The 15,993-nt window shown below is 39.5% G+C and overlaps 1 protein-coding gene across 1 annotated transcript in view; it reads right to left on the bottom strand.

Moving 5' to 3' along the window:
- Positions 1–15,993, bottom strand: part of LOC134343716 (collagen alpha-1(XXV) chain-like) — a 168,686-nt gene that overhangs the window by 15,593 nt on the left and 137,100 nt on the right. The window contains exons 30-33 of the mRNA XM_063042467.1: positions 14,182–14,235; positions 9,866–9,892; positions 8,235–8,279; positions 3,662–3,748 (exon numbers count right to left, since the gene is read on the bottom strand). Of these exons, the coding sequence (XP_062898537.1) occupies positions 3,662–3,748; positions 8,235–8,279; positions 9,866–9,892; positions 14,182–14,235 (213 nt within the window). The remainder of the gene's footprint in view (positions 1–3,661; positions 3,749–8,234; positions 8,280–9,865; positions 9,893–14,181; positions 14,236–15,993) is intronic.

Below are 15,993 nucleotides of genomic sequence, written 5' to 3'. Positions count from 1 at the left end.
ACAAGCTTCTATAGATGTGTGGTGGAGAATATATTGACTGGTTGCATCATAGTCTGGTATGGAAACAGCAATGCCCTTGCATGGAAAAGCCTACACAAAGCAGTGGATACAGCCAGTCGATCACAGGTAAACCCCTCACTACCACTGAGCACATCTACATGAAGCGTTGTCACAGGAAAGCAGCCTCCATCATCGAGGTTCCCCACCACCCCGGTCAAGCTCTCATCTCGCTGCTGTCATCAGGAAGAAGGTACAAGAGCCTCAGGACTCACAACACCGGGTTCAGGAACAGTTATTACCCCTCAACCACCAGGCCTTTGAATCAGAGGGGTAACTGCACTCAGCTTCACTCACCCCATCACTGAATTGTCCCCACACTTTATGGATTCACTTTCAAGGAGGCTTCATTACATGTTCTCAAAATCTATTGCTTATGGTATTTATACACTTTTATTATTCTTTCTTTTTGTATTTGCACAGTTTGTTGTCTCTTGCACACTGGTTGTCTGACCTGTTGCGTGCAGTCTTTCATTGATTCTATTGTGCTTCTTTGTACTTACTGTGAATGTCAGGGTTATATTTGATGACATACTTGTACTGTGATAATAAATTTAATTTGAACTGTGATTTACATAGCTGAAGTTTGTTGCTTTCTTCTGTATCGATCTTTACAAATCTCCATTCTCAACCCCTGGAACCTAAAGGCTCTTACTTTTAAGATGTGGACTTCATTCCAGACAAGTAAGAAGAATTAATGTTTCCCTTATAAGTGACATGGGAGGCTTTAGTCAGTATCATTTAGGAAATGATAGAGACTTGGTGCTGCAGGTCTCTCCATTAGTTCTTAAAATTCTGAAACTAGCACATGTGATCCATTGAGCAGGTAACAGCTACCCTTAAGTGGCTTTGCAGTCAAATAGTTTCATAAGAGATTGTCATCAGTTGGGGTTTGGGCCATACTATTCTACTTGCAAAAATATTTTACATGGATTTAACACTGTAATGTAGAACTTGCCGCGTTCAGATATTATCATTCATTAGACATGTTCATCCCTTGTTCTGTCAATCAGATTCAGCTCCATAGTTTAGGAATGTGAAAACCACAAAGCACTACTGCGATATAATTTATAACTTGTAACCAAATCAAGTTTAGCAATCATGGAAGAGCCTTGTACGAAAGAGCCTAGCTATTTGTCAATGTACATTTCTAGACTGAAATCAAGTATGTTGACTAGAAATGAAAACAACAACATTTTCAGGATTTGGTACAAAATCAACATTAAAAATTCACAGTGAATATAACCATGCACAGTAACACATTCCATTTTTTTTTCATTAGACTGAACACGTCTGAACTGTGAAAGAAACAAAAGCAATACACCAGAGTTCTCATATGTACATATGCACCCGTCTGTGGCTCTATGGTCATTCTTGTTTGAGATGTACAGTAATCCCATCAAAATTATATCATTGTGATTGGTCAGTTGTAAATATATTTGTGTAAAATTTACAGCAAAATTTTTTATTATTTATAATTTTTCAAACATTGTAAAATTTGCCCTATTGGTACAATGAAGGTAAAGGGTATAACTGGTTATAGGGTATGCATTTTATTTCACAAATGAAACAGAAATTGTATTAAAAGCTGAGAAGGGTTTTGGAAGCAACATGGGATTCTAATATTGAAACGTTGAACTCTTTTGGAGTAAATTGCAATTTGTTAATGTAAGCCAGTTGCTTTACATTATGTTAATAATCAGTGAGGGGGTTACTAGCATAAGCTTGGAATGGCTGAATTCAAGGAAGGAACTGTTTGTTACAATTGGTTGAGAAGTGTTAAGTAAGCAAGATTGTTCAAATACTAGCAGAAGGAAATATTATATCAGGATACAGATATGTGCTGTAAAGTTTCATATATCTCATAGCATTTAATTTAAAAGTGTTTCTTTTCTCCAACCCCTTCCTCAGTAGTTTTCCAGATGATCAGCACAAACTGAAATTCTTCATTAGAGCGCTTTCAACCGTTTAAAAGCTTGGACATCAGATATTTTATTTAATCTTTTGAAAAAAAATACCTGCCCTTTTGAAAATTGTGCTGCTGCTGTTATTATGGAAAACAATCATTACTGTAAGTTAAAACACTCTGCTTTGTTTTCCAAGGGATGTTTTAGTCTTCTGTGCCTTGGCTTACGAATTTGAGACAGAGAGACTTGATCGGCCTGTGAAGGAGGACTTTGTTTTGGCCTACTGTGATTCTAGCTAAGCCTTTCGATTGACCATTCCTCAAAGTGAAGACCCAGGTCATTTAACCGACTGTAAAGACTTTGCTGTTCCACTTTATGTTATACGTCTAATTGTATTCTGCCCATCAGAAGAGGGCTTCGAGAGTGTATATTTACACAGCCCAAGTTCCTCTCTGCTGGGCAGACTTCACAAGTCTACCAATTTAACCACCAGCCCACTCTGTCAATCACTGTGAAGGGTGATTAAAATTATCTCACTGGGTCTCACAAAAGATTAAGAAAAAGCTACCCTGTTATTAAAAAGACAGAAATAGTTGGGGCTGTAATTGCATGAAAAGTACTGCAGATGTATTTTTTTCAGGTTCTGCACTTAAGTGGATTCTTTTACAGACATTTTTAAGAATAAAACCCATTTTTGATTTCTTGATGCAGTATATACATTAATTTTTCATTAACACTAAACCAGCTATTTGCAGCAGACGGCTTATTCCCTCCAACTTCCTCAGCGAGACACTAGAGAGAATTCGATAGCTTTCACATTATGCAGCAAATGACAGATATAGTTCTGTAAGTAAATAAAAAGCACACTCCTCTTGCATTGGGATTTGTTAGCTGAAGGAGGGTATACTCATGCACGTGCATTACACCTAAAATGCAAAGAGGGTCAGACCGTTACTTTGCATTTTTGCAGATTGCCTAATTAAAGATTGCATGCAGGGTTGGTAGGAAAAAGAATACTGTACCAATTGGCAAGGGGCATCCAGCCCATCCAGGCCAGGCTGACCTGGCTCCCCTTTTTCCCCCTTATTGCCGCGGAGACCCTGTTTATTGAAATTAACTTGCATTGTTATTGACAACGAATTGCTCTGCCTGCGGAGAGGCCAACACTTGATAATTCATAAACAGGAGAGAGAAGTAGCTACTGATTCCATGGGCACTCTGTGAAGGGAGGGGTTTCCATGATATTAGCCACTGTATTAATATACAAAGACTGTGTGACTGGGCACCATTCCTTCTGGTTTTGCACTTAATGCTTCAACAGTGCTTACTTTAAGGAACAAATCTCAGTCCGTAAATCTTTTCTAAGGGCCAACCAGAGGTGTGGAATAAAAAGTCCACTCTATATCTCCAAAATCAGGTACTTTGAAACAATATCAGTTCTTAAGTATTTGATTTCTGTGAAGCTAACGAGAGTGGCTGAATTGAAACCCTTTTTGCATGGATGGGGCAAATCTGTGAGCACATTGCCAGAATACATCAGGGCGAATGGTAGACCTTGTTGATGCTTTTGTCAAATCTTCAACAAAGTACTGGAAAAGTAGTTTTGCTCTTTCTACGCCTGAGGGATGCTGGAACAGAATCTGCCTCTCTCTCTTGTTTGTCTTTTCATCAGATACCAGTACACAGCAGGGACATACCAATGGGCAAGGTGCATCTAATCCAGGGGCACCCTGTTCTCCTTTCTCCCCCTTAGGCCCTTTTTTGCCTTTCTTTCCCTTTTCCCCCTGCGGACACAATGGTTTGGTCAAAAAAGAAATTTCGTGAATTCAGACAATGCTACATGTACATGATGTCCACCAATTTGAATGCTCATAATTAAACAGTAAAGAGAAATTGTGTTTAATGCCAGAAATATGCTCGCCGGTTATAAGGAATAAAGGGATTGCAGTGAGGATAAGGAATGCTATTAGAAAAGGGAAATTAGTGAGGTTGCAGGAGTGAGTTATATTCAGAAAGAGGTAAAAACTTCAATTCTAATTTATTAGACTGGTCAAATTAAGGAGTAAAAAGATAAAGGATGGGACAGGTCCATAGGTGGGAACCAATTTACTTGTGTTTCATGGGGCAGAGTGGGAAGGAGAAGGGTAGGCACCTCCGGGAAAGAGAAGCATGCTTCAGTCTGAGCAACAGGAAAACAAAGCATTTGAAAATAATAATCTTAATGGAGGAAGTGGCCCTTTACGTTTACCTAGGAATGCTTTTTGTAACTTGACAGAAATCTGGTGTCTCACTGCTGCAATAATTTGTGCTGCAGCCAGTGATCATTCAAAAGTCCTGCCTAGGCAAAGAGAAAAGGACACTGCCTTGACCAACCAGACATAACGTTACTAGTAGTGCGATTTTGGATGCAAAATGGAAATTAAGTATGATTATTAAAGAAGAGAGCACGGCCCTCCTTATGTCACGAGATATCCAACCAAAGTCTAAGGAGGGCATTACACACACACCTGCAGCAAATACTGTGCATCATGTATGCCACTTAGTGCTTCTCAAAATGTTCATTCATCCTCTGATATTTTATTTGTGGAATAATTTTAGAAGAGTAAATAAAGATGCTTTCAAAGTCTCGAAAAGTTGCACAAATTAGCAATATATATATTGGTATGAAATTTTCATAAAGCCCATTTGTGCGTTCAGTTTTTTTGCTTTTCCAATGAAATGTGCCAAAAATGTAGTTGATTTGACAGGGAGACAGGGATTATGATCTTAGAAACATGGCTGTAGGATAACTCAGACATTTAAGAAGGAGGGCAGACAATGGATGGCACACAGGATCTAGCTTCCTGAGTAACACGCTCCTGGCAGGAGTTACGCAGTCTTGCAGCACGCATCCCAAACCTGCATCAGCACTATCCTCAAGCCCCTCACATGGGCTGCCAGAGGGCATGAGGCTCCATACCAGCGACGTGCACTCCACCAGCCTTACATAGGCTACAAGGGACGCGGAGCATAGGCACTTTATACAAGAGCTGATCTTGATAGATCATAGTTTACAGCCTGTAACTTATAGATGCCAGTCCAATTAACGCGTAGCTTTGCAGACATAGTATTACTCCGCTCCGCAATTTGTATAGGGTCAGGCAGTTACTTAAAACAAATAGGCTAGCACGAAGTGAACAGAGGAATGCCATGTGACTGTCCATCCAATGATAGTGCCAAGTTCTATGTTTATACAAATGGATGGCATGACTGGTGAGTACAGTTTACATAAAATGGACAATTCATGCAATCTGCATGGGAGCTCTGGAGGGCAAGTTCATTTACTTCTTAAGGAGACTGAACCAGTAACAGATGCAGTCCCTAAAGAGCTCTGGAAGGACAGATATTATGCAATCTACAGCATCTTCTGGGCACTAGGGAGGTGAAGATTTAGCTCATGCAATTATAGATGGGACAGTGTAATGAAATTATAGATGGATAGCTCATGCAGTTTATGATTGCTCTATAATTAATCCAAATGACAGAGGCCCCAGTATTCCTTATTATCTGGCTTATCAGCCACTTTCCAGCTTTGAGTACTTGTTACAAGGTGTTTGTCACAGCAATCACTTGATCTTTGTGGGCATGTTCCTTCAAAGTCAGCTTTGAAGTGCCACTGGCTATAAATGCAACTCAGTGAAATACTCAGTGAACTGCATCATGTGTCCAAACTGCAAATTCAATATAAACAGTAGTTTAAGTCTCTGCCTAGTAGGCCATAAGACCATAAGATATAGGAACAGAATTAGGCCATTCGGCCCATTGAGTCTGCTCTGCTATTTCATCATAGCTGATCCAATTTTCCCCTCAGCCCTAATCTCCTGCCTTCTCCCCGTATTCCTTCATGCCCTGACCAATCAAGAATCTAAATATACGTAAAGACTTGGCATCTACAGCTGCCTGTGGTAAAGAATTCCACATTCATCACTCTCTGACTAAAGAAATTGCTCCTTATCTACATTCCAGAAGGATGTCCCTCCATTCTGAGGCTGTGTCCTCCAGTCTTAGACTTTCCCACCATAGGAAACATCCTCTCCACATCCACTCTATCAAGGCCTTTCATCATTCTATAGGTTTCAATGAGGTCACCCCTCATTCTTCTGAATTCTAGCAAATACAGGCCCAGAGCCATCAAACTCTCTTCATATGACAAACCATTCAATCCTGGAATTATTTTTGTGAACCTCCTTTGAACCCTCTCCAGTTTCAGCACATCCTTTCACAGATAAGGGGCCCAAAACTGCTCACAATACTCCAAATGAGGCCTCACCAGTGCTTTATAAAGTCTCAACATTACATCCTTGGTTTCATATTCTAGTCTTCTTGAAATGAATGCTAACATTGCATTTGCCTTCCTCAGCACAGACTCAACCTGCAAATTAACCTTTAGGGAACCCTGCACAAGGAACCCAAGTCCCTTTGCACCTCAGGTTTTTTTTGCATTTTTTCTCCATCTAGAAAATAGTCAACCTTTCCATTCCTTCTACCAAAGTGCATGACCAGACACTTCCTCACACTATATTCCAGCTGCTATTTCTTTGCCCATTCTCTTAATCTGTCTAAATCTTCTGTAGCCTCCCTACTTCCTCAAAACTACCTGCCCCTCTACCTACCTTAATATCATCTGCAAACTTTGCAACAAATCCACCAATTCCATCATCCAAATCATTGACATATAATGTAAAAAGCATCAGTCCCAACACCGACCCGTGTGGAACACCACTAGTCACCAGCAGCCAACCAGAAAAGGCTCCCTTTATTCCCACTCTTTTCCTCCTGCCAATCAGCCACTGCTTTATCCATTCTAGAATCTTTCCTGTAATACAATGGGCTCATCTGTGGCACCTTGTCAAAGGCCTTCTGAAAATCAAAGTGCACACATCAACCAATTCTCCTTTGTTTATCCTGCTTGTTATTTCTTCAAAGAATTCCAACAGATTTGTCAGGCAAGGTTTTCTCTTGAAGAAACTATGCTGACTACAGCCTATTTTTATCATGTGCCTCCAAGTACCCTGAGACCTCATCCTTGTCTGTGCGAGGAGTGGCGTCCCACACAGACTTCCGAATTGCGCCTTGTAAGGCATGAAAATGCCTGACGCTGGCCTCTCAGGTCTGATTCGACGTCAACATTATCCTTAATAATCGACTCCAACATCTTCCCATCCACTGAGGTCAGACTAACTGGCCTATAGTTTCCTTTCTTCTATCTCTCTCCCTTCTTGAAGAATGGAGTGACATTAACAGTTTTCCAGCTTTCTGGAACCATTCCAGAATCTAGTGATTCTTGAAAGATCATTACTAATGCCTCCATGATGTCTTCAGCCACTTCTTTCAGAACTCTGGGGTGTACACCATCTGGTCCAGATGACTTACCTTTCAGTTTCCCAAGAACCACCTCTCTAGTTACGTTAACTTCACACACTTCATGACCCCTGACACCTGGGACTGCCTGTCTCTTCCACAGTGACTGATGTAAGATGTTTATTCAGTTTGTCTGCTATTTCGTTTTCCTGATTCCTACCTTTCCAGCATCATTTTCCAGCAGTCCAATACCCACTCTCGCCTCCCTTTTACACTTTACTTATCTGAAGAAACTTTTGGTATCCTCTTTAATATTATCGGCTAGCTTAGTAGAAACCTAGCTTTGGTTTCTGTCTCTCAACTTCAATAACAACTTGTACACAAAATATTATATTCATCAACTGAGCTAGATAATTTCAGCAATTTACTAACTAAGCATAAATGAACTACTTTAAGCTCAAAGGCAAATAAAGATCGACCATTTCACCATAGAGAACTGTATAGCCTGATGTTCAGCTTTCAATTCAGAGGAAAATAACAGTAAAACGATGAGCCAATTCATAATACTACCATTTTTTCCTATTACTGAGCTTTCTGAATGCATTGAATTTAAAATGCATTGCCTCTAAATTTTAGCCAAACTTTAAAGATCTTGGTATGAAATGAGGAATACTCTTATGAATTTAACTGTGACAAATGCCATTTGCAAGGTATCGATTTTACCTCACCATGCTTAGTTGCACTTGCAAGTTCCCACATTTATAAAGTAAACTGAGGTAATCTTTTTCACAATGTTGTGCTTTACTGAAGGCAACTTAAAAAGGAATACTGGAGCTCTGTGCATCTTGGTGTCATGCCCACAGAGCACTTCAACCGGTAATATACACACTAGTATGTTGACAAGCATTAATAACATATACATAGTGTCACCTTTTCTCCCCTCTCTCCTCTATCTCCTTTAGGACCAGAAAAGCCCTGAAAGACAAAAACACATACACACCAAAATGATTGGATATATTTTAAAATAGAGCTCGGAAAAGATAATAAAATTAGCCACAAAGTTGTCTATTTGGATACATTTCTAGAGTCAATTCAGTATTTGACACACAAGGTTGAGTTTGTCTCATTCTCCTCTTGCTTCTTACTCATAACTATCTATTTTTCATTATACATGTTGTATTCTACATTTAACATTGAAGGAGACCATTTGTAAACTTGGATCCATTCCAGCTCTCACCACAGCAATCTCATCTGTCCCAATCTCCAGCTGGAAACCACCGGCTTTTTCATTAATACTTTTTAAAAGATTTGTACTTTTTAAACACACTTATGCATTTGTCTTGGTATGTGATGGTTCATCCCCACTCACTGGCAGAAAACGGTATAGCAGCTAAACTAACAACTTCTCATTTTTCATTATTATTAAGTATTAATACGTTACTCAGGTGATGCAATCGTTCAACTATTGTTTGGTTTAGCTTATCTAAGGAATTACCTCACCTACAAAAGTGATGGATTTTCCAGAGGTTTCATCTTTATGCTTTTTCCCTTTGCATTCTTTGCTGTTCATTTACCTCTTAGCATTGTTTCTCCGCTCTTTACTTCGTTTGCCTAGTATCTGTATGCTTGTTTGTACTCTAAAATAAACTATCATTGGAATTAAGACCACTTGTCATTCCAGACTCCCGGAAGATTCACAAGGATCAGAAAATAAACAGAGATCCAACAACCCTTTCCTTATTTTTCCGTCCTCTCCGACCTATTCTCCCTCTTACATAACCATGATTCCTTTTGCCATGAACTGACCATCATGGCTTTGGGATTGTAAGGAAACCATAATATACCAGGTAGCAATCGTGCAGTTTGAAGAATGTATAAGCATGTGAACTCCACACACAGGTTACCCAAGCTTGGGATGGAATCCAGGTGACTAGAACTGTGAGTCAGTGGCACTTCCTGTGTCACTGTGTCAGTCTGTGACTTGAATCTTTTGCTAGAGTATATACCTTGCTTGAATGGATACTTTCATTCAGTACAGCTTACCAAATCTCCTCTTTCCAGTGGCAACACACACAATTATTTTAACCTTTCGTCAAATTTCTGATACCTGGAATCTTCTTTGTTGTTTGCCCCTAAGTTTTCACATTGACATAGGATCCCAAAAAGGCACATTTAAAATAATGAAAATTCAACATTTCTAATGAAAAAGTTATAAATTCTAATGTTCTCACTTAACTGAACAAAACTGGTATCCTGTAGATCCTCACTTTCAAGGACTCTTCACGTCATGTTCCTGATATTTATTGTTAATTTATTTAATATTATTATTTCTTTCTTTTTGGATTCGCACAATTTGCTGTCTTTTACACACTGGTTGAGTGCCCAAGTTGGTTCAGTCTTTCATTGATTCTATTCTGGTTATTAACCTATTGCTGAGTATGCCTGCAAGAAAATTAACCTCAGGGTTGTATATGGTGATATATATGTACTTTGTTAATAAATTTGCTTCAAAACTTTGAACAAAGCAGACACAAACAGAATATAAAGGAAGAATAACTTACATCCAACCCTGGGTCTCCATCAACACCCTATCAAGAAACAACATATACATAATGATTGACATAACTACTTCCAAATTTTATGCCGAATCCTCAGTGTTGTCAAGGATGCAATTTCCTGGTGGATACTTTTGAATTTGCTTTATTCAATACTGCCAAAGGCCATGCAAATCCTTCAAAAACTCCAATATAAATCTTTTCTTGTTGGCATAATCATTTTTGAAGGCTACTGTAACACAACTTCATCATTAAAGACTACCTAATTCTGAATGAAATTTACCTAATCACAAGGAGATGGCTTTACACAGACTTATCCAGTCCTGAAGAAGGGTCTCAGCCCGAAACATTGACTATTTGTTCATCTCCATAGATGCTGCCTGACCTGTTGAGTCCCTCCAGCAGTTTGTGTGTGTTGCTCTGGATTTCCAGCATCTGAAGAATTTCTTTTGTTTAAGATTTATCTACGGCAGCTTGGCAGGAGAACCATGGAAAAGCTTAGTAAAACTGAATTCATGCACCCTGTTCTCACAGGAATTCCCTGACCAGATAGACTATCATGGAGGTGTATAGTGAAATTGTGTTTAGATCTAGAGATGCAACATGTTGCAAGTCCAGAGGAGGTTCACAGGATGATTCCAGGACTGAAAGAGGAATGTTTGATGGCTCTGGGTCTGTACTCACTGGAATTCAGAAGTATGTGGGGGGGGACCTCATTGAAACCTTTCAAATGTTGAAAGTGGTGTGCGTGAGCTCAATTTCAACATTTAGTTGAAGTTTGGATAGGTACATGAATGGTAGGGGCACTGAGGGCAATGGTCCTGGTGCAGGTCGATGGGAGTAGGCAGTTTTAATGGTTCAGCACAGACTAGATGGGCTGAAGGGCCTGTTTCTGTGACTCTGCAAGACAATAATGTTCCTTGGTTGTTGATTTTTTTGATATTGTTGAAGGACTGGAGAGAAAGTAAGGTAAAGTTCTTGCTGGTACAGTCATATACCAGTTTCCTACTGGTATATCCTACTGGCCTGTAGCCAGTTACATTCACTACTACAGGAACAGCTCCGAGCAGGCACTGTTCAATGCATTGCATTTTGAGAGCATTCTGTAAATCCTGGCTGATCCATTTCCACAGATTACTGGCCTGCTGGTGAAGGTGACATATGACACAGGCCAGATGGTGCAGCAGGTATCTGGCAGAAAATGATGGGAACAGTGGCATCAGTCTTTACACTTTGGGTATGGAATAGCGGGAAAACCATGTGCACATCAACTTCAGCCAATCAAGTGTAATGTGTTTCCATATTTACAAATAAATTGTCATACTTAAAGGGACAAAGAAACAGTAGTAAAGTTTAAAGAGGTCAAAATAGATACAATAGGACATTGTCGATATATATAAAAACTTCAAAATAATATAATCACACAGAATGCAGAAGAACAAGGGGAAAATCAAAGGGAAATTCAGAATTTGCTTCGGTAAATGTTTCAAGACTTTTGTTCTTATTTTAAAATACTTTGGGATTTTGTGGGTGTTGCTCAAGATTTCCAGCAATAGTAGAATCTTTTGTGTCTCTGAAGTAGCACGAGGGGGAGACCAGGTTGCAGGATTTCTAACAAGGTGAAGGATGCACTGAAGCACGAGACAGAGGAATTTCTCTCTCTGTAGACTCCTACCTACCACTCCCAGATAAACTATAGAGACAGTGGGAACAGAAAGTTCCAGCAATCTAAACTTGAGCATCATGGACACACAACCTCAAAAAGTTCAACGCTTCACATAAGTGAATATTTCTTCAAATGTAACATCATGCCAAACGTAACACAAGTCTCAGACAATGCTTTGTCCCTTAATCCTCTTCAGTCACTTATCACAAATCTCTATCAGTCAGAACTTGTTCCTGGTATTCTTATGCTCCAACACTGAATTTACACTACTGCAAATCCCACACCCATATTTTACAGCTGCAGGCTTATCCAGCCACTGATCCATGCCAGGCAGTCACGCTGACACATTGCTCACTGAAACACTTCTCATCCTCTTGCAGAACCTGCTGATGTAGGAAGTAAGTGACAGGGATCAAGCATGACTATGTGGCCTTACTCCGAGTTGCTGGCATTGGACCTCACTGGATTGGTGACTTGAGGATTGCAGACAGTGGGCAGCAGCCTCCCCCAGTTTATTGTCATACAGCAGCTTAAGTTTGTGCAGTATTGTGAATTGCTAAAGTCTCTATGATTGCCCCCAGCACTAGGGCATTATTGAGCTTCACACAGTGTGTATATTGACATAACTACACAACGTGGCATAAAACTCCACTCAGCTCTACACATGTTGGGAGCTCAAATGCAATGCTGACAAAGTTAGTGGTAGCCTGCAACAGGGGGGAAGACTTCAGAAAGTAGTTGGTCCAGCTATCACACTCGTTTTCAGCACATAAATGAAAAACTGTTACCATGGACAAAATGAAGTTTTGTACAACCTCAATATGTCACTCAATACTACGTGAAGTTCCTGGAATTAAACTCACCTGCAGCTTTAAACTTCATCTGCACTCCATCAGCCCTTTCCCCTCTTTTGGTAGAAATTCCTGATCCCGAGAATTCTGATCTACCACTGATCTCCTTGAGGCTTACAGTTCAAATTAAAATTTCTTCTGCATGATTAAAATCTCACTATAGTTCCACCGTAGCAATCTATATGACCCACCAGTTACACCATCTCTCTCAGGTGGATGTGAAAGATTCTTAGGCAGTGATTTGAGGAAGAGCTGGGAAGAAGGTGTCCTGGCCAATAGTATTTATTGAGCATGTGATTTGTTCATTATCACCTTGCTCTATCCAAACTGGCTGCTGTGCTTACATTTCCACAGTGACTTTGCTTCAAAAGTACTTCATGGGTCGCTTTCATTTTTGTGCATTATATTCTGGTTTTTTTTCTGCTCATGTTTTTGCTGTTTGCATGATTTTGTTTTTGCACATGGGGTTGCTGTTTGATGTTTTTCTTTGAAAGGGTTGCAGGGTTTTCTTTGTTTCGTGACTGTCTGTGGGGAAGACGAATTACAGGGACGTATACTGCACACATACTTTGATAATAAACGTATTTTTGAATCTTTGGCTGCACCACTCTGGGATATTGTGAATGCTTTATGGATGCAAGTCTTTCTTTCTATTTACAATTCAAGGGAATTTGCTCAAAACTCGCAATCTTTTAGCTACTAAATCCTGGCTTTATATTGTCATATGGAATTAGTTCACCTCTGAGAACGACTATGTACATATAATATACTGGGCTATTTAATATCCATGTTGCATTAAAACCGTAAAGAAACCCTCAGGCCAGTTTTCTGCAGTGGTCAGAGCACAGCACTATAACCTGTCAATCAGTGTAGAAAGCCTCTTTTATCTCTCTGTAATTGGTGAACTTCCAGTTTAGTCAGAATACATGATGGCAATATGAGCTTGCCAATGAAATGTACTGTCAGAGCTCAGATGAACCATAGAGAAATCAGGCTTTGACATCTCTTATGATCATTAAAGTCAAGCCACAGAGCAGATACGATGGTCTTCAGTTCATTTGCAGCCATTTCATAAAATCACAAGATTATTTGGTCCATCAAGTTTGCTTCACCATTTCATCAAGGCTGATCCATTTTCCTCTCAGCCCCAATCTCCTGTCTTCCCCCCATATCCCTTCACTCCCTGACTAATCAAGAATCTATCGACCTCTGCCTTAAATGTACCCACTAACTTGGCCTCCACAGTCACGGGTGGCAATGAATTCCACAGATTCACCACTCTCTGGCTGAAGAAATTCATCCTCATCTCCACTCTAAATGGACACCCCTGTATTCTGATGCTGAAATCATCAAAAAATCATCCTCTCCATATACTTTATTGAAGCCTTTCAGCATTCAATAGTTTGCAATGAGTTTCCCCCTTATTCTGAATTCCAGTGAGTACAGGCCCAGAGTCATCAAATGCTCCTCAAATGGTAAGCCTTTCATTCTTGGAATCATTTTCATGAACCTCCTTTGAACCCTCTCCAGTATCAGCACATCCTTTCTTCGATAAGGGGCCCAAAACTGCTCACAATACTCCAAGTGAGGCCTCACCAGTGCTTTATAAAGCCTCAACATTACATCCCGGCTTTTATATTCTAGTCCTCTCGAAATGAATGCTAACGTTGCATTTGCCTTCCTTACCACTGACTCAGCTTGCAAGTTAATCTTTAAGGTAAATTTGTAAAGGTGACGTTAATTACACTGTGCAAATTGTTGTTTATTTCCTCTTAGTTGCATAAACTGCGACTACATTTACTTACAGGTAAACCTGTAGGTCCTCTTGGCCCAGGGTTACCAAGACCTCCTTTTTCACCCTGAAATGACAATAATTTTAATAGTTAAATCATGTACTATTAATAAAAGCATTAGTAAAGTTCTTGGTATCTTCTGGTGTGGCAGAGCTGACAAGTGTCAAGTACGGCGAAGCTTAGAAAGAACACAGGCAGTCCATAAGCAAACCACATCGATTATTAGCAATGAAAAGCTGAAATGAAAACCATCAATGGTGAAGGTCACTTGTTTCTTAAAATATCCTCAACACTTGAAGGGTTTCTCATAACACTTCAGCTATGCAGAAGGTCCAAATGTGTAAGAGTTGTTGCACATGTACGTACTTCAGGGGTTAGTACAACTCTGAAGTAAGTTATCATTTGGTCATGATTATAGTTCAGACTGGTTCAGAATTTTCAGATAATTACATTTTTGCACTTTATCACCTTGGACAAGACTTTACATGATATAAAAGCTATAACTAAAAAGAAAATGTTTTCTTTAAAATGAAAGTGCAGCAGTGACTCAAACATTCACTTTCTGAGACTTTTACCAGATAAGGTATCTGGCTTCCTGCAAGCGAGGAAAATTCTGGCATCACCAGAGTTTCCCAATCTCCACCTGCAATGCAGCTCTGATCTTTCCAAATGTATGACTGTCACTTTCAACGTTAGAAAGAAATTCAACCAATCACTTTGCATTAAAAAAAATAACGCAGCGGATACAGTTCACTAACTTTCCCTATTGTAAGGACAATTTGCTACATTAGATACAATTTACAACCTGGTTACATAAGGTTACTTTTGATCTCATCAACTAACTATGAAAATTTCTAAAATCTGATGCATAATCATGAAATTGATTCGTTATAGGGAATAATCTATTTGTACAAATCAACAGTTTATAAACAATTTAATCCATCCTCTTTGTATTAGAAATTGTGTGTACAATGCATGCAATATAGTGCAAGCAGTTATAGAGTTAGAGGAAAGTACAGCACAGAAACAGAACCTTCGGCCCATCTAGTTCATTCCCAACCATTTAAACTGCCTACTCCCATCAAGCTGCATTGGGTCCACAGCCCTCCATATCCCTACGATCCACGTACCAATCCAAACTTCTCTTAAATGTTGAAATCAAGTTCGCATGCACCACCTGTGCTGGCAGCTCATTCCACACTCTCACAATCCTTCAAGTGAAGAAATTTCCCCTCATGTTCCCCTTAAACTTTTCACCTTTCACCCTAAATCTCAGTGGAAAAAAGCCTGCTTGCATTTACCCTATCAATGCCCCTCATAATTCTGTATACTGTACCTCTATCAAACCTCCTCTTAACCTTCCACATTACAAGGAATAAAGTTCTAACCGAATCAACCTTTCTATATAACTCTGGTCCTCCAGACCCAGCAAATTCTTTGTAAATTTTCTCTGTACTCTTTCAACCTTATTTACATCTTTTGCTGGGCCTGGAGGATGAGTAGGTAGGTGACCAAAACTACACACAATACTCTAAATTAGGCCTCACCAATGTCTTATACAACTTCAAATGTTCAGAGTTTTGGAGAATATGTAACTTATCTGTTATAACATATAGTGCTGTTGTTGTAGTCTTTACAAAGACCAAATTAAATATCATAACCTGAGTTTCTTCAATGGGTGAAACTAGACAAGTATTAGTCCAACAATTATGGGATTTTAAACACAAATTATACTGAGCATAAATAAACTTTCTGGAAGTTTTACTGCAGTTAATAAATCTCATTCTTGTGGAGCCTGGCTGTGCCCAGAGCCATGTCCCTTGT

Source organism: Mobula hypostoma, chromosome 3, assembly GCF_963921235.1.
Source record: "Mobula hypostoma chromosome 3, sMobHyp1.1, whole genome shotgun sequence".
In the NCBI taxonomy this organism is placed as follows: domain Eukaryota; kingdom Metazoa; phylum Chordata; class Chondrichthyes; order Myliobatiformes; family Myliobatidae; genus Mobula; species Mobula hypostoma.
Note: the sequence above shows the minus strand (reverse complement) of the source record. Positions and strands in the feature narration are given on the sequence as shown.